Source organism: Branchiostoma belcheri, unplaced genomic scaffold, assembly GCF_001625305.1.
Source record: "Branchiostoma belcheri isolate BF01 breed outbred unplaced genomic scaffold, Haploidv18h27 scaffold115, whole genome shotgun sequence".
Classification (NCBI taxonomy): Eukaryota; Metazoa; Chordata; class Leptocardii; order Amphioxiformes; family Branchiostomatidae; genus Branchiostoma; species Branchiostoma belcheri.
The window spans coordinates 316,725-341,044 of record NW_017802547.1 but is presented as its reverse complement, the minus strand read 5'-3'; the positions used below and the strand labels follow the sequence as shown (position 1 = coordinate 341,044).

Sequence of the window (24,320 nt, the reverse complement as noted above, 5' to 3'; positions counted from 1 at the left end):
TATACCGACAAGGAGTCTACAATGAAGGGTATAACTACTTTTTAATATATTAACCCAAATGAGCTTAAAACAAAGAGTACAAATAGGGCGTCTATAACTATGTTCTTCTTTAGGAGAGCTGTGCCTGGGCACCTCTCCTGTTGTCAACCAAACCACTGTCACCGGGTCTAACAACACCATCATTTGCACGGGACCTCAGTCAACAGTCAACATCATCATAAGAACGGACAGAGATCCCCATTACAGGTTTGTTTGTGCCTTAATTTATACTCGAATTATAGTGCACTCGAGGTATTCTTGCACTGACAGCTATGGCATCTACGTGCTGCGGTTTGTACAGATCGTGTTTTCATATTTATACCTCAGCTGGCATTATATTTATCATATGAAATTAGCCTGGTTACCAGCCCTACTATAACTCCCGAGTCCTACATCCTCTCTGCAAATAGATTTAAGAGGATGTGGGTCTCGGGAGCTTTAGTGGGTCTGTTTGTAAGACTCGTAACCAGGCTTTTCATTTCTTTTGTTGTCTGTTTGTTCGCTTGTTTATTTGTTTGGAAACTATTTCTTGGTCGACGAAAGTGATGATTGAAATGTTTGCCTGTTTCAGCCCTGAAGCAGACAGTGTCGAGGGGAGGACGACACTCAAGACCAACTTCAAGATCCTCCTGGCGACACTGTGTGCATGCACCAACGAGGGCTAGTCTGAAAAAGCATAAACTTTAACTGCCAGGAATCAAACAAAAGGAAAAGAACCTTTACTAAAGGCTTTATCTTTTGTTTGGTTCCTACATGGGATGTAGGGGGCTCTGGATAGAGGTGTGACCCTTTATTTGTCCGGCATGCTGCACTTTACCCAGTCGAGTGGTCCGGGCACCACTGGTCCTCATCCATCCCCTAAACTCTCACGTGCTGGCTCCAAGCGCCACACCCCGGTACACCGCTTCAGCAGGCGGGCTAAACCACGTGAGGGGGCAAACTGACACAGCGTCACTGAGCTTAGAAAACTTTGTGAAATCATTTTCTATCCCTTTATCTATTTATTATGTTTATCGAAGGAAAATATATTGTTTTTGCTCTGTTTCCTCTTCCATTCCAAACGCAAAAGGTCACATAACGTCTGTCACCATGGTAACTGGTGTGGGGTTACATCATGTTGCAATTTTATTGTAGGAGGGATTTAGACTCTTGTCTGACCACATATATGAAGGTGTTTGAGTAAGAATTAACAGAGCAAACCATATGCGAAAGTAAACATTATGCGCTTTTCAAATGTTTTTAAAACCTTTTTAGTTAAAGTTCTTTCTTTTCATTGATTTTCAAAATAACAAAAGAAAAGCATGGCACAGCGCACAAAATAATTGACGCACATACGTAACAATTAAACGTATAAATAAAACCAGGTGACAGTTAGACCATGGAAGAAATTATTTATTTATTTATTTATTTCATTACCATACTATATGTTGGACTTAACGTTGATATGGTCAACGACCGCTAGGGGAATAGTTGTAAAAAAGAAAGAAAACTAACCTAATTCGATATCTTGAACAAGATGTTTGCTTGAATTAAAATTCGATCAGCCAAATTTTTTGTGCAGTATTGATATAAGTGTAGAAAACCTCATACATGTAAGACTCTGTGTTGAAAGATTATATATATAGCTATTGTCCAGGAGTTTGTTATTTATTTTAAAAGTTATATATTGACTTTTCTGTGAGCATTCGTTATCATTTCATAAGTTGTTCTGGAGCTGATAGTATAGGAACAAATATTATCAATAACTATGAGCTTTTTTTGTGTAACGCTGGGTTATCCTTTGCGAACACAACTTTAACTTTATTACAAATGCTGTCCAGATATTTTTACAAGAAAAAAGATATTTGTTAATATCACTTCCTCAGGGACGAGTAAAATACATGTCACTTTTTAGTTTGTTTACTAGACTCCACTTTAAAATGTTTATCATGAGCCTATATTATTCTAGATTGTAACTTTCCCACCATTACTTGTACATGTGAGTAGTCTACAGTTACATGTAGTGAAACCTTACAGCACAGGTGTTGCTACTATGGATACGTTCCCAAACGCAAAACGGTGAAAAATGTCTCTTCGTTGTAAACCAGCCCTATATATATAATTCCTTTCAAGGCATCGCAATGTGAACAGAAGAAAAACAGTTCATGGGTAGATTTCCAAAAAGGCAAAGCAATTTCTGTATTAAGTGTCTTTTCTTTACAGTGAAATAAACTCTTCTAGCACATATGGATTTTTGTCATGTCTTGACTTCATTTGATGTGGAGAAAAAAGTACAGGCATATATTGACACGGAAAAAGAACCCAGAAAATAGACTAAACTGCCAGCATTGACAAGTTGCATTCATTCATGGCTATTGAAATAGGTCGAAGGGAAAATAGTCAATTGTATATTAATAACTTATGATAAAAGCATTTACTATACCTGTAAAGGTGGGAAGTGAATAAAGCAGGGAAAGAACGTGTATGTATAAGTATGTATACTGTAAATTCATTTTAACGTGCTTTAAAAAATACGTCATCAAAACTGTTACATTGCTGCACCACAAATAACCTTAGGTACTGTTGATATGTTTTAACCTTTCTATTATCCTTCCACACTTCAAAAGCTAGACAGCTTTGTATATGGCCACGTATAATTCTTAATAATAAACCCAGTAAAGGGACTTTGGACTTGTTTTTCTCCCCAAGCCGACTGTACGCTAGAACACGAGCGCGGAAAAGTTTGCTTTACGTACATTATCGTGGACGATATGCAAATATCTGCGTTCCTATTGGCCTCTGCTAGCTCTCCTAAATAGGTCGGTATATAAGCAAGAGCGCTGACGATGTACGGTACAGTCTAGGTCAGAAAACGATCATGGCCAAATCACCGCCAATTCTCCGTCGAAGCCTTTCTGCAGACAACCTTCACGACTCACTGACATCATCCTGTGTCAGTGAATCCAAAGGTAGGGAACATTTGTAGACCGCTAGATTCTCAGCATTTTTTTAATATCCTTACAGAGTTTTTAGAGCAACAAAATAGCTCGTTACTTGCGTCACCATTATAACATTTGTTTTTCACTCACCAACAAGTGTACCTCGTTAGAAAGCACGCACCTTTCCCCCTACTAATTACAAGGCTGTCCTAGCCTCTAACAGGCTTTAGATCGATATTTAATTCGACTTCTGCTCTTCCTTTTAGGAGAAATGTGCCGGGGTATGTCGTCTTCTGATGTCAACTCGTTCACAGTCATCGGATCTAACAACACCATCATATGCACGGGATCTCAGTCAACAGTCAACAACATCACTGATATAAACAGAGAACCCCGTGAAAGGTAAAGAAACAACCCTCAGACAAGAAACAACCCTCAGAAATGCAGACGTTTGTTTGTTGATTGCTTGGTTTGTTGTTTCTTTGTTGATTAATTTCTAACTAGGTTGACTCATGAATGTTTAATTGCCTTAAAATTGTATTGTACGGCTCTGTTTGTCGGTTGGTTTCTAAACTTAGTGGTACTTGGTAGTATTTGAAGAGTTGGGAAAAGGAAGGTGAATATAACGCAACGTTTGTTTTGTCTCAGCCCTCAAGATGACAACGATGACAATCTGAGGACACTCATTCAGAAGATGCTACAGTTGGCGGCACGGATCCTACGTCTGATGGCAGTGAAGAAAAAGAAGATGGGCATCCTCTTGGCTCTACTTTTGGTACTGAATGTTGTTTACAGACACAGATTATCTGAATACATTACGTGGATGTTAAGACACGAAGATCTCTTAATGCCCACGTGTATTCTACTTCTGGATACAAGATTTGTGCTCCGCATACTACAAAGTTTGATTAATCTGTAAATCAAAGTAATTTCCAAACTCATCAGGGTGTAGGGGGCTCTGGATAGAGGTGTGACCCTTTGTTTGTCTGGCATGCTGCACTTTACCCAGTCGAGTGGTCCGGGCACCTCTGGTCCTCATCCATCCCCTAAACTCTCACGTGCTGGCTCCAAGCGCCACACCCCGGTACACCGCTTCAGCAGGCGGGCTAAACCACGTGAGGGGACATATATATGCACTTGTACTCTATCGATGGGCTATAACTTTACATTGTTAGTTTTGTAACATTGTCAGTGACGTATGGTATACAAGTTGAACTTTATGTGGAACTATTTATTGAAGATTCTAACGACTGTCCAGGGGAGTAAACCTCTGTTAAATAAATCAAAGCCAGTAACCTGGGAAGTGCACTGTGTTAAAATCAAAGAAACAAGAACAACATACGTTTATTAAAGAAACCTACGACCGTTCAGGGGAGTCAACCTCTGTTAAAGAAATCTGGAGGAGAAAACCTCTGTAGAAAAAACAAACTTTAAGGGACATTGAGCACTGTTCATGTTCTAGAAACATAGTCACATACATGTATTTATTGAAGAAACCTACGACTGTCCAGGGGAGTCAACCTCTGTTAAAGAAATCTGGAGGAGAAAACCTCTGTAGAAAAAACAAACTTTAACGGACATTGAGCACTGTTCATGTTCCAGAAACATTACCACATGTATGTTTTTATTAAAGAAACCTACGACTGTCCAGGGGAGTCAACCTCTGTTAAAGAAATCCGGAGGAGAAAACCTCTGTAGAAAAATCTGGAGAAAACCTCTGTGAAATAAAGTTGCTATAAAATTTCAAATGATCTGCAGTGTGTCGTAATTCCAATAGAACTGTTTGCTTACTAGGTTGAAGGTGAAAACTACTTTGATTGAAACGTATGATTAATGATGAACTCAGCATTGGTACTTTGAACTTGGACTATAGTCCGTGCAAACCAGGTAGATAAAACCTAGGAACCACCTACGGGAGGCATGCTTACTTTACGTCAATCTCACGTACAATATCCAGGACAACATGCAAATATCTGCGTCCCTATTGGTGCTTGAGAGCCATAGCAAATAGATGACGTAATGTAGAGTATAAAAGCTCTGTTCGGGCCAGGGTGCGGTACAGTCGTCCGTAGTAATTTACCCTTTTGGACACACGAAAAAAAATGTCTCGATTCTCAGCGATTAATGAGCTCCGTCGAAGTTTTTCTGCAGACAACATTTACGACCTCAGGATGGTGCCTACATCCAGTGTCGGTGAAGTGGAAGGTTGGAAATTTTGTTTGTGTTTTGGCAATTTCGTTACCGCCACAGTTGAGGCGTATATATCTAAACAGTTTTGAAGATTTGAGCATGACTGTATACTTGTAGTGATTGCCTCTTTACATATCGAAAGTTACCATTACCCACAGGAAATGGTGGCTTCATTTTTCAGAGTGTTGCTAGCTCTTCTCATTTACTCAATCACTGCCTCTTGTTGTGCATCGTATGGTATTTATATTTGCTTTCTGCCCACATCTTATCTACGAGGGCAAAGTCAGCTTAGCCCGTGGTTACACAATCTCGCGCTGCCTGAGGTTAATTGCCCCCCCCCAACTGTCGGGTGGACCAACCGCTAGGAGGCGCGATTTAGTCAGGCTAAAGGTCAACTGGGCTGCAGTGGTGTAAAAAATCGTAACTTATACCAGATATAACTATACTGTAAAGACCAGTTGATGTAATCCCTAGAAAAAATATAAACAATTCTTACCTCCCTGAATGTCGTCATTTGATCATGCTACCATGATAACTTTCACCTTTTTGTATAGCAGATTAAAGGGTAAAAATATTTAGTTGGCTCAAAAAATGACTTGATTTTGCGGGCAAAATTGGCGCTGTGGCCTGTTTATTGTTTTATAGTGGACTCTTTTGGAAGAAGGTTTATAAAAGAATGTTTTTAACACAGGAATGTAAAAACCAAGGCTGCTACTCGTATCGACATGTATAAACCCAACATCTATATTTGTACGCTGTACACACTAAACAATATACATTATATACACAGACGCCATCGGTGTGCAATAGATATTTTTACCTTTATACCTTATATAGGAATCCACGGACATTCTTTTAGTTTATCTATTGCGTAAAAGTATTTTAAAAATCGCTCTAATCTTTCAGATGAGCTGCGCCAGCGTACGCCAACTACCGTCTATGGGTCTCAGAACGTTGTCATAAACAATGCAGGTTCCGGCTCTCTGACAGTAAACATCACTGGTATGGACAGAGAACCACATGAGAGGTACGTATTTTAGTACCTGTGGTAAGACATCATCATGGTAAAAATGAGCCTTCCCAACTCTAAACATCTGCATCTGTGGTATATATGGAGTAATAACATATTAAAGGGCGGGTTCTGTGTGATTTAATGTAGACAAATTTACCTTGCCATTTTCCTTACTCATGTAACACTTTTTGCTTTACAATGTATATGTAGAGAGAATAGTGGTTTAGGGAAAATAGTGGTAAAATAACGTACTGAATGTGTTCTCTGTTTCAGACTTGAACCTGATAAAGTTAAACACCAGGACAACTATGAAGATCAGACCATCCCGAACAAGAAGAAGAACATCTTGCTTGCGGCACTTCTAGTCCTAAATGTTGTCTACAGGAGAGACTTAGTTGGGTACGCCATGACAATATTACAACATAGAAACCTATTAATATCTGCATTTATTATTATCATGAATATCAGAGTTATATTATGCATATTACGGAAGTTCAAATAGATTTGTTATTATGTAAAAAGTTATAAAAGTTATACTGTCCAGGGGAGTAAAGCCCTGTAAAAAAAATCCAGGGGAGTAAACCTCTGTAAAAAAATCACTTATGAACCATCTAGTGAAGTTATACATATATAAGAAGTTATACATATATACAATTATGTTATAAAGTAGTAGAGGAGTAAACCTCAGTAACAAAATCCAGGGGAGTAAACCTCTGTAAAAAAATCACTTATGAACCATCTAGTGAAGTTATACATATATAAGAAGTTATACATATATACAATTGTATTATAAAGCAGTAGAGGAGTAAACCTCAGTAACAAAATCCAGGGGAGTAAACCTCTGTAAAAAAATCCAGGGGAGTAAACCTCTGTAAAAAAATCCAGGGGAGTAAACCTCTGTAAAAAAAATCAAGGGTGTAGGGGGCTCTGGATAGAGGTGTGATCCTTTGTTTGTCTGGCATGCTGCACTTTACCCAGTCGAGTGGTCCGGGCACCACTGGTCCTCATCCATCCCCTAAACTCTCACGTGCTGGCTCCAAGCGCCACATCCCGGTACACCGCTTCAGCAGGCGGGCTAAACCACGTGAGGGGACATATATATGCAGTTGTACTCTATCGATGGGCTCTAACTTTAACTTGTTAGTTTTATAACATTGTCAATGACTTATGGTATACAAGTTGAACTTTATGTGGAACTATTTATTGAAGATTCTAACGACTGTCCAGGGGAGTAAACCTCTGTAAAACAAATCAAAGCCAGTAACCTGGGAAGTGCCATGTTAAACACTGTGTTAAGATCAAAGAAAAAACAACAACATACGTTTATTGAAGAAACCTACGACTGTCCAGGGGAGTCAACCTCTGTTAAAGAAATCCGGAGGAGAAAACCTCTGTAAAAAAACAAAAGGGACATTGGGCACTGTCAATGTTCTATAAACATAGTCACATGTATGTATTTATTAAAGAAACCTACGACTGTCCAGGGGAGTCAACCTCTGTTAAAGAAATCTGGAGGAGAAAACCTCTGTAGAAAAAACAAACTTTAACGGACATTGAGCACTGTTCATGTTCTAGAAACATAGTCACATACATGTATTTATTAAAGAAACCTACGACTGTCCAGGGGAGTCAACCTCTGTTAAAGAAATCTGGAGGAGAAAACCTCTGTAGAAAAAACAAACTTTAACGGACATTGAGCACTGTTCATGTTCTAGAAACATAGTCACATACATGTATTTATTGAAGAAACCTACGACTGTCCAGGGGAGTCAACCTCTGTTAAAGAAATCCGGAGGAGAAAACCTCTGTAAAAAAACAAAAGGGACATTGGGCACTGTCAATGTTCTATAAACATAGTCACATGTATGTATTTATTGAAGAAACCTACGACTGTCCAGGGGAGTCAACCTCTGTTAAAGAAATCTGGAGGAGAAAACCTCTGTAGAAAAAACAAACTTTAACGGACATTGAGCACTGTTCATGTTCTAGAAACATAGTCACATACATGTATTTATTAAAGAAACCTACGACTGTCCAGGGGAGTCAACCTCTGTTAAAGAAATCCAGAGGAGAAAACCTCTGTAGAAAAATCTAGAGAAAACCTCTGTGAAATAAAGTTGCTATAAAAGTTTAAAATGATATACAGTGTGTCGTAATTCCAATATAACTGTTTGCTTACTAGGTTGAAGGTGAAAACTTCTTTGATTGAAACGTAATTAATGATGAACTCAGCATTGGTACTTTGGACTTGTTTTTCTCAACAAACCCACACTGTAGTGCCGCTAGTGCGTATAAACCAGGTAGGTAAAAACCTAGGAAGCACCAATGGGAAGCATGTTTACTTTAATTTTATGTCAATCTCACGTTCAATATCCAAGGCAACATGCAGATATCTGCGTCCCTATTGGTGCATGAGAGTCATAGCAATCAGATGACGTAATGTATTGAGTTTGAAAACCCAGCCCAGGAAAGTGTGCAGTACAGTCGTCGGTACTACTGGGGAGTGTTTAGTTGTAATTAACGCAGTGTTAAGATTTAAGAAAAAAACAACGTTTGTTGAAGAAAGCTACGACTGCCCAGGGGAGTAAACATTTGTTAAAGAAATTCACATGAGAAAACCTCTGTAGAAAAATCGAGGGGAGTAAATATATTTAGCACTGTGTTTTAGACAGATAGCTGTAACGTTAACTTATACACGAATTTGTTGAAGAAACTCTTCAACAAATTCGTGTATAAGTTAACGTTACAGCTATCTTAGTGACTACAGCCTATGGGAGTAAACCTCTGTTGGAACATCCAGGGGTGTTCTCTGTACGTGAAGATCAAGGATAAAAACCTCTAAAAGGGACCTAAAGGTTTAAGGTTGTAAACTTCTGCATAGTATGTAAAGATTATGTGTTATAGACGTGTGCCTGTGTTTATGTATGTGTACAAGCCATATATGTATATATACATTGTGTGTGTCTCTGCTTGTCGAACACTTCAAAAGCGACACCTCGCGCCTCGACTTTACCTCACACAGACCAACTCGTTCAATGACACTTCTAGAGTTAAACACTCACAACGTACGCATGGGCCCATGATGAACCTTCTCCCTTTCACACAAACAGTTCCAGGTGCACTCATGTTCCGATCCGCTGGCCTCTATCTTTCCCATCGAACTGTTTCTCCCAGCGGATTGTTTTTTTTCTGCTCGACTGTTTAAAATCCTCCCCACGAAGCGCCGGAGGCAAAATCAAGGGACCTGTTCTAGCCTCCACCAGGCCTTCCTACGGGGATACGGATCGTAGAATTCGGTGGAAAAACGAAGCCAGGCGAGTCAGTCCACGGGAAGGTACAGCGGGCAAGTGAACTTTACAGTGACGAAACTTTCCTAGCTAAAAATTCATACATGTACTTTAATACAAGATTTTGCCGGCTCATTAGTCCTTCTATTTGGCTGAATTTAACTGCTTTTGAACTGTGTTTTGATTAGTCTGGTGGAGACTAGACTGTCCTTCGTGTGCCCCCGCGTGCCACTTAGCCTCCTATGCAGACTTCCGAGGGGGGCAACGTTAACTTTTTTTTCGGGGAGTGATGCGAGTTATGCCGCGGAGGGACGGTTTTGCCGCCGAGGGACTTTCGCCTAAGAAGTCTGCTTGCACTCGGCAGCAAAACCGTCCCTACGCGGCATAACTCGTGTCGCTCCGAGTCCCAGAAAAAAAATAATAACACCGCCACCCAAAAGTCTGCGAAGGAGGCTAGCTAGTGCCTCTAGTCAAACGTGCTCCGTCCCGGGACCATGTGCGCATTTGCATAACAATGCAGACGATCCCAGCCGCGGGCCACAGAGAAACACAGAACGACTGAGAGAACAACGTCAGAACCTGTGGGCCCTCGTGAGAAAGTGTTGACATCGTCAGACGACTTTTGGTTCGACGACAACAAGTCAGCTAGCGACGATCGCCACTCTGAGACAAACGTCACGCAACATATTCTCAAGTCAAAGGTGCGTATCAAACACCTTTCACATTATGTAGCACTAGCTTAAGAACTACAAACTACAACTACATGCTCGTCAAGTGGTAGCAAACTAGACGAAAAAGGAACATGTTCAGGAAAAAAATTCAGATCTTTCTACTTGTTGATGCCGTTTTAGATTCATGAGTAGACGTGACTGTTTGGAGGTAAGTGGTTTTTAATTTCGCCTGTGTGTTTTGGACATTTCGTGACAAGGGTTTAAAGCAGTTTAACCGGTCGTTAAGGAAGCTCGACATTCGCAATGTTTACATACATGTTGTGGAAATGATGAGGTTTTAACCACTGAAGAGAAAGGAGTGGGAGGGGTTCTATCCCCAGAAGAATCGACATTGTAATCCAAACTTTGGCAAGAAGTCGAGAAAGAATCCGATAAGGAAGCATATCAATTGTCACTCACACAATCTCTCTATCTCAGTTCAACAGATGTCTTTAAAAAGTAACGTACCAAATTTCCCGAAGGGACATTGCAATGTTTTAATTTCTATCTGTAATTTTAATACATGACTAACAAAAATGATTGCACTGCTGTGTTTTTGACTTAAAAAAAAACTATACATGAGCGTCAATCTTCTTGAGTGTTGTGGGTGGTTTTTGTATGATATAGTTTCTTAAAAGAAATATTTTGAGGAAAATTTACATTCGACTATCCTCCAAATAGACCCTGGGGCCATATGATAATTGGTGCCACTTGCTTGACGAGCTGAGCTCATAGATCGCATCCAAATGTAAACATTATATCATTAGAACGACCTTCACATGCGACACTTCGGCCTTTGGGTGGCGCTGCCTTCGTTTCGGTGAGTTCTTTCTCAGCGTCTGCCATTATTTTGTTTTAGATACAGTGCCGGTCTGTGTCTGCTTTGCGTTGTTTTCAAGAGCTATTAAACCTAAAGACACCCAATACAATGTCAGGGTGGTAAAACAAAACAAAAAATATTCTGGATGAGGAAAAAAACTCTTATATTGACATCTCAATAAAGCTGCGCTCACTCGGTGGCTTTATTCGATGGTTATAGCACCTGACAAGGCTTTATCACACCATATTCACCTCGGGGCAGGTCATTAACCCTTAATTATTGCCCCAACACTCTTCTTTAGGTCCATTGGAATTTTTTCTCAAACACACGGACTTCCCTCCGGTTTCTAATTCGTTTGTTGTTCAACAGCCATTGTTTTCAAAACACGTCACAAACGTGTGTAACCGATCGTTGATCACATAAACAACCACCGGGAAAAGTGTGAAGTGTTTATGTGTCTGTCTTTTGTCCTGTGTAGATTTAGATAAAGACACTGTCACCTGTGGGAGTTGTGCGCATCAAAATATCAGTCTTATCTAGATTTGGGTACATTCCAAGGAGGGTCTGAATGGGGGAATCCTGGCAACGCTTAGTGGTAAATTCAGGCGAACCTGCAAACCCTGACGGGAAATTAAGTCGTAAGGTGTAAGGCTTTGGGGTCGACTTCGTTGGAATACTCTTTTGCATCCACGGGGTTGTTTTGCAAAATTAGTCTGTGACCCTTGGACGCTGTGTCGTTTTAAAATTTTGAGCAATCTGACGTTCGACTAAGAAGACTTTTTAAAATAACGATTAACGATAAATTCAGGATATGAAATAACGTGCTATCTTCTTGGAGATTATTTAGTAATTATACTTGTAAGTTCTACAGTTCTACAGGATGGGCGAAAATCTTCGACTCATTTCCCCCCCTCCCCCTTCTATTGCTGTCACTGTATTCCCGCCTTTGTCATTCAGTCCCAATAGACCTAATGACAAATGTCAACGATCCTTGTCGCGATGTACAGAGACGATTACTGTGTGCGGTGACCTCTACGAACTCCTCAAGGTCACAGAAGTCACAGCAGACAAAGACTCCCTCCTGTCCCCTCCGGGCACAGACCATGTCATTATACCCCGGATGTCATTATACCCCGGATGAAGTCTTCAGGTTTCTTTGTTACAGTGCCACACAGAAGAAAGTTGTGTCCTTCTGTGTAGAACGTTTGTAATCACTAAAGTAAACAATACTGACCAGACGGCTTAACTATGAATAACTCATTATGAAGTCAGAAAACGTTAATCGCAGTTGTGAAATCGCTTTTCACTATACGTTTAAGTCATCTGTGTACAAAATTGTGGTTTTAGATTGTGTTTACTTTTGTACAGAGTGTACGTGTTTACTTAACAAGCAGTTTTAGTGACAAAGAACACATCTTGATTATTCTCTGACCGCACTATATCAAATCTTTGCTAGCAGTGATGTTTTATGATATAAAATTGCCCGAACCTTTTTATGATTTTTGGCACGTTCACATGTCTACACCTCTTCTGGGTGTAACACCGGAAAAAGTAATTATGGCATTAACATTAACAATGCTTAAAGGGCGCTGTCACGGTCATCGTGTGATACACTAGTACCCAATACGCTCACGGCAGTTAAGTCAGGACATTGTTTGGACAATCATGTGTTTAACAAAATTGTGGGGGCTCCAAAGCTATAATAAAGCTAGATCACTAGAATGCTTTGAACAACTGCAACTAAATGTGCAAAGATTGAGTGTAACAAGTCTTTCGGTGTGATATAGCTAGCTGCCGCCGCGCCGACAGCACGGCCTGGCTTTTCTGACACCACAACTTGGCATTTCTGACAGCCAAAGTTGTGCTTTTCTGACAGGCAGTCTTTTCTGACAACGGGCTTCCGTCCCAACATCTGATTGTAGATCAATGCTGGACGCCTTTGTTGAACGAAGATGCAATCATAAAAGCTAAATTGCAGATTGTAAAAGCTAAATTGTTTTTGCATTTCATTCTTCCCACAGATGTGTTAGCAACAACGAGGATACCAGCTCAGAATCTCAAGCGTCACGACTTCAAAGATGGACCAATGACACTGACTAGTTTCCCTTTTGGTACGCCAGAAACACAAAACCATTGACTTTCGGTATTCTGAGTTGATTTCCCCTTCAAAACTGACAAGGACAACGATTTGCCTCAGAATTGGTGGCTGTCGTTAAGAGAAAATGTTCAGTAGGAAGTATTCGTTCGCTGTGACAACGCTGCTGACGGTGGCTCTGATTGGCAGCACAGCTGAACAGTGCCCGTCCGTCTGCCGTTGCTATGGCAACCGTCCACACTGCGCCCATGCAAACCTGACTGAGATTCCCGACAATTTGCCCGACAGCACCGTCTACCTACACCTCGAGGGGAACAACATATCGTCTGTTTCCAGGCGCGCCCTGGCCCACATGACGTCACTCCGTCAGCTTTACCTCATGAACAACAGCATAACCAATCAGGGAGTTCCACCGGACGCCTTCGTGTCCAATCGGAACCTTCGGCTGCTCGACCTGACCGAAAACCTGCTCACGGCTGTACCGCAAGGGCTGACGGGACTGTGGCAGCTTGCCCTTGCCTCCAACAAGATCACACGAATCCCGAGAGGAACTCTGTACCCGCGCCTTATAGGAATCGCGAGGATACATTTGGGGGGAAACTACCTTACCAATGATGCCATTTCTCCCGGAGAGCTATCTGGTATCCACACTTTACAACAATTATTTTTGTCTGACAACCGACTAAAAGAAATCCCGACTTTGAGATCTGCTAGACTAACCCACTTGTACATCGGGGGGAACAATATTTCTCAGATCCAGCCTGACACCTTTAGCGGTGTGACGCGTTTGGTTTATCTCGATTTAAGCCGCAATAGTCTTGACAATCCTGGGATCGAGACTGGTGCCATGGAGCAGCTCTCGTACCTCCTGTATCTGTGGCTTCGCGAAAACAAACTCACTCGGGTCCCATCGGGCTTACCACGGACCGTGAAGAAGCTTCACCTAGAGGGGAATCTCATCACTGCAGTCGAACCCAATGCCTTCGCTAATATGTCACAGCTTCGATATCTGTATCTTTCAAACAACAGCATTGACGAGATACAACCAGGTGCGTTTAATGGACTCGGTACGCTTCAGTATCTAGAACTTTCAGGCAACAAGTTGCAACAGTTGACAAACGGTTCATTCCAGGGACTTTCACTACTGAGTGTTCTCATCATGGAGAACTGTAATATCACAGTGATGCGCAAGGGGGCGTTCGAAGGCTTGCACGAAGTCACCCAACTTGATCTTGCTCACTCCAGAATAGAAACCTTTGAAGATGGCGCCTTTGCCGGCTTGATTGACGTAAAAACCCTTCGACTTGAACATAACGAAGTCGAATCACTACCAAGAAATACCTTTAACGGTTTGTTAGAAGTGACCTCTATTACCCTTGCCCACAACAAAATTCGTGGCGTTGAAAACGGCGCGTTTAGAGGAGTCGACCATCTACGTAACCTGGATCTCACCGGAAACAGAATGACGTCACTTCCTGTCGGGCTAGAGGACATGCGCTCCCTACAAAGCCTTGTCCTTACTAACAATAGCGTCGCAGACATTCCCAACGACATGCCAGCCAACACCGTCTCAATTCTTACCTTGAATTCTAACCCGCTGGGCAAAGCACATCTAAGCAGGCTTGCTAACATCTTCCCTCAGTTATCTACACTACAACTCCAAGATATCGGCATGCAAACAGTGAGAGAAGACGACTTCGTAGGAATGTCCAAATTAAGTATGTTAAATCTGGACAACAATAACATATCTGAGGTCACTGGGCGACCTTTTGACTCCTTGCGGAGCCTTAGTATACAAAATAATCTGCTCACTACAGTACCCATAGCCCTTAAAAACCTCACAAACATCCAGATATTGTCTTTGAGTGGAAACCAGATTTCGACACTTCAAAATGATTCATTTCAAGGTCTTGATAATCTATGGATGTTGTTTATGTCAGACAATGATGTAAGGGAAATCGAGACTGGTGTCTTTAAGCAGATGAGACTAATCTTTAAGATATTCCTGGAAGAGAATGTGAATCTTAAGAGTGTTGATGTGGACACGTTTCGGGTGCCGAGTTTAAGGTTTGTCTATCTCCGGAATTCAGGCATCGAAACTATCCACCGAGGACAGGCAGAAGAGGACCTGCCATCGTTGCTGACCATGGAGCTCCTAGGCAACCCTTTGAACTGTGATTGCCGTTTGGGATGGATGTTGGCGTGGCCCGTCATCAAATCCGACGCAACGTGCTTCAATCCTAGCGACTTGCGTGGAATGGCAGTGAAAGATCTTTTTGATGATGATTTCATTTGTCAAGATCCTATAACCTCCTTGGATCCATCAAGCTTCGTGAGCAGCAGTACGTTGCCTTTAGATCAACGGTCGCTTCCAGTGACGCAAACAGCTAGCACAGCAGCCGGGTCTACCACAACTGAGAAACGTTCTGTTTCTACAGGGACGCTAACATCAAAGGAAACAACCCAGACAATTCAACCTCCCACCCCGCAAAAAACGTCCCCACAGTCGATCACTACCGTCATCCCTTGCGACTTGGAATGCCAAAATGGCGGCCAGTGCGTTGTCATGGCAACAAACAACCTTGAGTGTCGATGCAAGGTCGGTTTCACCGGGCGGCGATGTGAAACCCCTAATCACAAGGGAGATGACATCACGATCACAGAAATCAATGACACAGCACTGAAGGTCACGTGGTCTTCTCCAGTCGACGACCTTTCGTACAAAATATCTGTATTGAAGTCTGACGACGACACGTTTAAAGAAGAGACAATTCTTCCCCCAGGGTTGTTTGAATACATAGTAAAAGATCTTAGCCCAGATATGCAATATATTGTGTGTATTACGCCCATCGATGAAGACCTAAAGCACATTGCACCAATAGCAAATGAGGAATGTCATAAGGTCACCGTGCATGCGCAGTCGTCTCACGCGGGGAATTCTGGGAAGGGGACAGCGTTCGGGTTGACCGTGGTAACCATTTGCGTCATTCTGGTGTGTGCCATTTTGGGAGTCGTCTTCTACAGGAGGAGGAAGCGCAGACAGCTAGAAGATCGGGATGTTTTCCCCAAACCAGAGGACGATGACCACGAGCTTCAGGAATTGAACAGCCTCCGCGAACAGTTCGTACCAGACGTCGTCATACAGGCGAAAGACGCGTCGAACTACGTCCGACTCGAAGACGAAGATAAAGTCATCGAGAAAGACAATGTGTCCGGTAAAAAGTTAGGAGAGTACGTGAAACTAGAAGAGCCTGTTGAGTAATCTTAGCTACGAGAGTCAGAAAACACGCAGGATTCTATGAAACTAAACAAATTATCAATGAATACTATATAAAGTAATTAGAAAATTAGAAAACATTCAAACCGGCATTTATATAAATGGACTTGTTTATTGCAAATGCATAAAACATGGAATTAATATTCTGGCATAAATGGCAAAGGTTTCATCAGTACAAAGAAAGGACAATTTTACCTTACAGTATATTATGAGGGCGTATTCATACCACCTGTATCTTGATATTGCCTATGGCTAGGTGTGCATAATATGTATTTGTTTACATATCAAGTTGCAATTGTACTAATTAAAAGTGCTAAATAATACGACGTAAAACATCTAAACAGAATTATATATTTTACTCAAGAGAAATAGTTAGAACGAGTTTTGTTGTATCTACCTGTATAATCGAACTTGGTACCCGGTGGCTTCTAAAGAAAATTAAATGCTTGAAGCCCGAATTTATCTAACAATAGGCCAAGGCTTTGTTAAAGTACTTTGTTGACCAGAGAATAAAAGGTTGGTGTTTACTTTTATGAAAGTATGTGTCGTATACATATTTTATTGGTATACATTATTTAAATAAATGAATAAAGAGCATATTACTAGTACTTCAGTGGATAGCTTGTGTTCTAGAGATTTTTATTTCATTTTTTTTCTTCATTTTATTATTCAGGGCTCGAAATGAATTTTTGGGAATAGGTGCATTGAACCCAACCTAAAACATTGGGTGCACAAAACGTTTTTGGGTGCAACATATACATGTAAGATATGTAGAATGTCAGAAAAATTAACTGTTTCATTTCTAAAGAAAAGTACAATGATTCTATCACTTTTCTGACACAGATGTTAAGAATATGCTAGCGATGTATACATCCGTATTTTCAACATCTTAACATACGTAAACCTCCGAAAACATTTTGGTGCACTGGTGCACCCACAGAAAAAATGGGTGCACTAAGGTACACATGTACCCAGTATTTCGAGCCATGTATGTAATCAAATGCAACATATTACATTGACCTACAGGCAGTTGGGCTGATATTCGAAAGTTAACAATTATATAGAGGTCTAGTGTTCTGGAGATGCAGGAAAATCTACTTGTTTGGTGATTTTGAATGATCCACAAGTTCTTCCAAGACTATTAAAAGATCTCTCAGTGGTCTTTCGATGATTTCAAAGACTAATTTCTATGTTCTTCGCTATTCATATAGGCTGTTAAAATGTGAGAGAAGATTCTTGGGAATTGCTGCTTTCTGGTTTGTCCGATGTGATTGCAGGGGGTGAACTTGTTGCACAAAAAGTTTTTGGGTGCAACATATACATGTAAGATAAGATATGTAGAATGTTAAAAAAAATTAACTGTTTCATTTCTAAAGAAAAGTACAATGATTCTATTATTTTTCTGACACTTAGATGTTAAGAATATGCTAGCGCTGTATACATCCGTATGTATTTTCAACATCTTAACATACGTAAACCTTCGAAAAAAATTTGGAAAAAAAACATTGGGTGCACTGAGGTGCACATGTACCCAGTATTTCGAGCCCTGTATGTAAATAAATGCAACACTATATTACATTGACTTACAGGCAACTGGGCTGATATTCGAAAGTTAACAATTATATACAGAGCTAAGTGTTCTAGAGATGCAGGTAAATCTACTTGTTTGGTGATTTTGAATGATCTACAAATTCTTCCAAGACTATTACAAGATCTCTCAGTGGTCTTTCGATGATTTCAAAGACTAATTTCTATGTTCTTTGTTATTCATATATGCTGTTAAAATGTGAGAGAAGATTCTTGGGAATTGCTGCTTTCTGGTTTGTCCGATGTGATTGCAGGGGGTGAACTTGTTGCACAAAAAGTTTTTGGGTGCAACATATACATGTAAGATAAGATATGTAGAATGTCAGAAAAATTGTTTCATTTCTAAAGAAAAGTACAATGATTCTATCATTTTTCTGACACAGATGTTAAGAATATGCTAGCGCTGTATACATCCGTACTTTCAACATCTTAACACACGTAAACCTCCGAAAACATTTGGGTGCACTGGTGCACCCACTAAGGTACAAATCTACCCAGTATTTCGAGCCTTGTATGTAATTAAATGCAACAGTATATTACATTGACTTACAGGCAGCTGGGCTGATATTCGAAAGTTAACAATTATATAGATGTCTAGTGTTCTAGAGATGCAGGAAAATCTACTTGCTTGGTGATTTCGAATGATCCTCAACTTTTTCCAAGACTATTACAAGATCTCTCAGTGGTCTTTCGATGATTTCAAAGACTAATTTCTATGTTCTTTGTTATTCATCGGCTGTCCAATAGTTGCCATCCTGTTAAAATGTGGATTTATTTATTGTGTTTCTACATTTTCGTACAGAGAGTTTAGCTGCGGGATAGTAGGACCTGTGGCATAAGATTGATTTCTAGAATCCAAGGATTCATCGATATCGATGGCCTGATACGGGCCCTGCCCTGTCTTTACATGATGGTTGTAAAAATCTTCATACCTTTGATCCTGACCACCGGCCACTACAGTATCTGTGGTGTTTGTGTTGGATTCAGTGATGGGCTGAGACTGACCCTGCCCTGTCTGTACATGATGCATATGGTTGTAAAAATCTTCATACAGCTGATTCTGAACACTTGGCCACTACAGTATCTGTAGTGTTTGTGTTGGATTCAGTGTTAGCCTGAGAACTTACCTTGCCCTGTCTGTACATGATGGTTATCAATATCTTCATACATTTGATCCTGACCACTGGTCCCTACAGTAGCTGTAGTGTTTGTGTTGGCCTGAGACTGACCCTGTCCTGTCTTAACAGGATGGTTATCTATATCTTCATACATTTGATCCTGAACACTGGTCACTACAGTAGCTGTAGTGTTTGTGTTGGATTCAGTTATAGCATGAGACTGACCCTGCCCTGTCTTAACTCGTACATTGTCAATGTCTTCATACTGGCGATCGTCATCACTGGCCATTACGTTAGCTGTGGTGTTTGTGTTGGATTCAGTGTTGGCCTGAGACTGACCCTGCCCTGCCTTCTCATGGCCACTTGTAGATGTTGGGTTCTTTTGTTGTGTGTACATAGGGTTAGTATTTAAGGCCTTAAAGGCCTTGCCTTTACGTGATGGATTCACAACTTTGAGGGATTGTAAGTTAGCCTGAGACTGTCCCTGACCTGTCTTCCCATGGCCACTTGTAGATGTTGGGTTCTTTTGTTGTGTGTACATAGGGTTAGTATTTAAGGCCTTAAAGGCCTTGCCTTTACGTGATGGATTCACAACTTTGAGGGATTGTAAGTTAGCCTGAGACTGTCCCTGACCTGTCTTCCCATGGCCACTTGTAGATGCTGGGTTCTTTACATACATAGCATTTGATTTTAAGGCAGCTAGCACTTCATCATGTGACGGATTTCCCGTTTTTAGAGATTGATAGTTTGCCTGAGGCTGACCCTGTCCTGTCTGATCATGACCACTGGTCATTACAGTATTTGCATTGCCACCATATACGTTGGGATTCACTCCTAAAGGAGGATGCTTAGTTTTCCTTTTATAACACACTGCAAAAATGATCACTAGAATAATGCCAGATCCCAAACCAACCCCAGAACCAATGAGAACAACTAAGGGCAATGTGAGAGAAGACTCATGGGAATTGCTGCCTTCAGGTTTGTCTGATGTAATTGCAGGGGGTGGAGTTAGCGTCACTGTTGTTTTGCTTGATTCGTATGCAGGATGTACTAGTGAGTCTGCATTGCGTTTAAAGTACCAATGATATCGAGAAGTTGCGGCAGTATTGTAACAGTTTTTAGCACTTTTTAAGGTACTAATAACAATGGGCTGTGTGACTATCGGTGTTGACATGATTGACACTGTACATATCAGTTCATCAAGATTAACATTTCTAAGCCTTTCCCATTTGAATTTGGCTGGTTTGCTGCATCTTATGTCGTTTTGAAATGATGGAAATTCAGTCGTGTTCAGCCTGAAGGGAATCATCTTACAGTCACAATGCCAGGGGTTTCCATAAAGTTTTATGAAGTTGATAGATGGCAACAAGCCATAAGCTAAAGGTGAAATAGTATACATGTTGTTATGCCGAAGGTCCAATTCTTCTAGCCGCGATACGTTTGCAAATGCACCGGGCTGAATTACGTTTATCTGGTTGTACTGCAGACATAAAGTTTTGAGCTGGGGTAGGTTTGTAAATGTACCTGTTCGAACCTTTGCTATCTTGCTGATGTACAACTTCAGCGTTTTGAGGCTTGGTAGATTTGCAAATGAACCTGTCTGAATGTTTGTTAATTTTTCGTTATTATCCAGCGTCAACGTTGTGAGCTGGGTTTGACTTGCAAATGTACCTGATTGAACCATCTTTGTCTGGTTACCGCTCAGTTGCAACGTTCGGAGACAGGATACATTAGAAAATGTATCAGAATCAAGTACAGTTATTTGATTAAAGCGCAAGTCCAACTCTTTTAGCTGGGATAGATTAGCAAGTGTACCTGTCTGAATATTTGTTATTCTATTCCTGTTCAAGTTCAACCCTTTTAGCTGAGATAGATTTGCAAATGTACCTGTCTGAATATTTGCTATTCCGTTGTGTTGCAGCTGCAACCCTGAGAGCATCGTTAGATTTGCAAAAGTACTGGGGTGTATGTTGGTTATTCTGTTGGAGTTTAAGATTACCCAGCGTAGCTGTGGTACATTTGTGAAAGTTGCAGGGTGGATTTCAGCTATTTGGTTTCTACTTAAGTCCAAAGTTTCAAGATTAGGTAGATTAGGTAAACAATCAACCATGCTAATACGATTTGACCCCAAATGCAAGGCAACCAAATCCCTGTACCGTACCAGCTCAGACTGATTTACAACAGTAATATAATTACATGACAAGTCTAAATCAGGGGTAGTTTTCGGGAGATTTTGAGGGATGCTGGGGAGTTGTTTGCGTGAGCAGCGGCACTGGTACACTAGTACTGGTGCTCTACAGGAGCAGTGAGGTCGTCTTGCGGAGGGCATGTGGAGCTCCTCCAGGATGATAAGAAGGAAAACCAGCACGTGTCGCAGCTTTCTTCCCATGATGTCCTCCAACCTAAAAAAAACAGGTACCTTCTAATGCTGAGGTCACATTTCCAAACAGGGGCCCGGCCGAGTAGTCTTATAAAACGAAAAAGTATGATATACATGTAAAAGACAACAAAGCACAAAAAAGCTGAAAAAAATGATCATGGGAACTGTTTAGTTTTTTTATATAAGTTGTTGATTTATTTGTTAAATCAAAACAGCCCGACCGGGCCCCGGTTTGGAAATGTGACCTCAGCATCAATAAAGTAATAGTAACTTCACGTTTCTCCGCTCGAATTAACACAAATGATGCTTAACTTTATTCCAACCGGGCCCGGGCTTTTATTTTGTTCATTTGACCTGGGACTAGCTTTTTGAGGCCCGGCCCCGATCTCCAAGCAGATCATACGGTGATAAAGGATACTGGTTTGGAAGTTGGAAAAGACGATACCGGGACATACCATTACACAAGGAAGCCCAATAAAAATCATAGAAACAGGACCAAAAATAAGTTGTAGCCTAAACCTCTGCTTGGAGAGTGTATTTGAGGCAAAAAGTGCCCTCCACTCCATATTGTTTGCTGCCGTACCTGTAGGATACGTGGCTCAGTGTTTTGTGTTTATATTGTGTTACTAACAAACGATTTTGAATTACTTTGGTCTTAGCGATATGGTTGTGTTGATTGTCTGAAGCGGATTGCTTGAATATTAATATTAAGGTTGTTTGCTAATATTTTTCTGAACTCTGTACCTTCCCAGACAAAGAAATCAGCAGAAAAATAGAAAAATTAATAGTTCTCGTGAAAGAATCATCTGCCTTTTCTGAAATGGAATCACAAGCAATAGTAGGACTGTGTTGTGCAGTTACTCTTGGTCAAACAGTGCATTTAAAAAACTGTTAAGGATTAAAAATGAACAGTAACAGCTGCTATAAACTCATTTTCCAAAGACCTGTGATAGAAACAGTCATATATTTTAACAACTCTAAAAACCTTTTAAACAGACTGCGGTCTGGCAAGGTGGCAGGGTTAATCTGAATTTTCTGGTTCGGGCAGAATTCGTCGCAGAAGTATCTGAAGAGGTCGCAGAAGGTGGCCAAGGACAGACCCAGATGGAAGGGAAAAAATCAAGGCCTTACGCCTCGCAAGGAATGAAGATGGATACGTAAGTAAGTAAAAAACAGACCTTTCTAGTCAGTGAAATAGCTTCAGACGGCACCTTCTGGACAGGAACTCGTGTAGAATGCCTCAGACGCTGGGTACTGTTGTTCTTGTAGGGTGCGTCCTTCGGTAGCTGATCCGCAATGCGCAATGCAAACCAGCACACGTCTTACGTATACGTGGTGAAGTTAATTGTCTGGAGATGCCTATTTGAATAATATTAACATTTATACTTTTTTGATGAAAATTGCAAAAGAGCTATCTACTATGCAAAATTCGTGACATGTTCAGATCATGGGATATACAAACCGGTGTAGCATCAGTTAAAAAGTGCCTTCTATCCCATTGTTTGCTGTCGTACATGTAGGATACGTGGCTCAGTGGTTTTTGTTTATATTGTATTACTAACAAACTATTTTGAATTACTTTGGTCTTAGCGATATGGTTGTGTTGATTGTCTGAAGCGGATGGCTTGAATATTAATATTAAGGTTGTTTGCTAATATTTTTCTGAACGCTGTACCTTCCCAGACAAAGAAATTAGCAGAAAAATAGAAAAATTAATAGTTCTCGTGAAAGAATCATCTGCCTTTTCTGAAATGGAATCACAAGCAATAGTAGGACTATGTTATGCAGTTACTCTTGGTCAAACAGTGCATTTAAAAAGCTGTTCAGGTTAAAAATAAACAGTAACAGCTGCTATAAACTCATTTTCCAAAGACCTGTGATAAGAACAGTCATATATTTTAACAACTCTAAAAACCTTTTAAACAGACTGCGGTCTGGCAAGGTGGCAAGGTTAGTCTGGGTTTTCTGGTTCGGGCAGAATTCGTCGCAGATATATCTGAAGAAGTCACAGAAGGTGGCCAAGGACAGACCCAGATGGAAGGAAAAAATCAAGGCCTTACGCCTCGCAAGGAATGAAGAGGATACGTAAGTAAGAAACAGACCTTTCTAGTCAGTGAAATAGCTTCAGACGGCAACTTCTGGACAGGAACTCGTGTAGAATGTCTCAGACGCTGGGTACTGTTGTTCTTGTAGGTGCGTCCTTCGGTAGCTGATCCGCAATGCGCAATGCAAACCAGTATACGTCTTACGTATACGTGGTGAAGTTAATTGTCTGGAGATGCCTATTTGAATAATATTAACATTTATACTTTTTTGACGAAAATTGCAAAAGAGCTATCTACTATGCGCAAAATTCGTGACATGTCCAGATCATGGGATATAAAAACCGGTGTAGCATCAGTTACAAGTTCCGCTGTAGTACCATAACAAGCCGCCAGGGGGACCAAAATCTAATAATTTCGATGTCTCATCAAGACCTACCCACCTACCAAATATCAAGACAAGTCTTCTTGAGTAATCTTGTTTATACACACACACACACACAAACACACACAAACACACACACAAACACACACACAAACAGGGACACCTACGAAAACATAACGTTCTTTGCGAGGGTAATAACGTGCAATAATGAATTAGGGATACAAAAAAAAAAAAACATCAGACGTGGAATTACAGCGCAACCAATTACGCGTCACGCAAGAATTTTCTGGAAGCCATTAACACACAAGTAAGGTCTGATTCGTAGTGAAGTGAAAGGGCTCTCCACGCAAAAATGCATGCAGGCCCTCCGATAAACAGGTGTTCTATGGAAGCCATAGAAGCCCGGGCCGTACCGTAAAGTACGGACCGGTCCGGAACCCGTTATCGAACGTTATCGCGG

The 24,320-nt window shown here is 40.8% G+C and overlaps 2 protein-coding genes and 1 long non-coding RNA gene across 3 annotated transcripts; all 3 read left to right on the top strand.

Moving 5' to 3' along the window:
• Positions 1-2,875: 2,875 nt before the first annotated feature.
• On the top strand, positions 2,876-3,712 carry LOC109462319. Its single transcript, XR_002139760.1, has 3 exons — positions 2,876-2,987; positions 3,224-3,359; positions 3,606-3,712. It is a non-coding gene; the product is annotated as an uncharacterized LOC109462319 (long non-coding RNA).
• A 1,324-nt stretch (positions 3,713-5,036) lies between these two features.
• On the top strand, positions 5,037-6,685 carry LOC109462318. Its single transcript, XM_019758849.1, has 3 exons — positions 5,037-5,162; positions 6,054-6,174; positions 6,433-6,685. The coding sequence occupies exons 1-3, from the start codon at positions 5,060-5,062 to the stop codon at positions 6,659-6,661; spliced, it is 453 nt and encodes a 150-aa protein (XP_019614408.1). The 5' UTR covers positions 5,037-5,059; the 3' UTR covers positions 6,662-6,685.
• A 3,430-nt stretch (positions 6,686-10,115) lies between these two features.
• On the top strand, positions 10,116-16,860 carry LOC109462371 (slit homolog 2 protein-like). Its single transcript, XM_019758915.1, has 2 exons — positions 10,116-10,147; positions 12,998-16,860. Exon 2 carries the CDS (start codon positions 13,199-13,201, stop codon positions 16,331-16,333), a length of 3,135 nt encoding a protein of 1,044 aa, XP_019614474.1. The 5' UTR covers positions 10,116-10,147; positions 12,998-13,198; the 3' UTR covers positions 16,334-16,860.
• Positions 16,861-24,320: the final 7,460 nt, after the last annotated feature.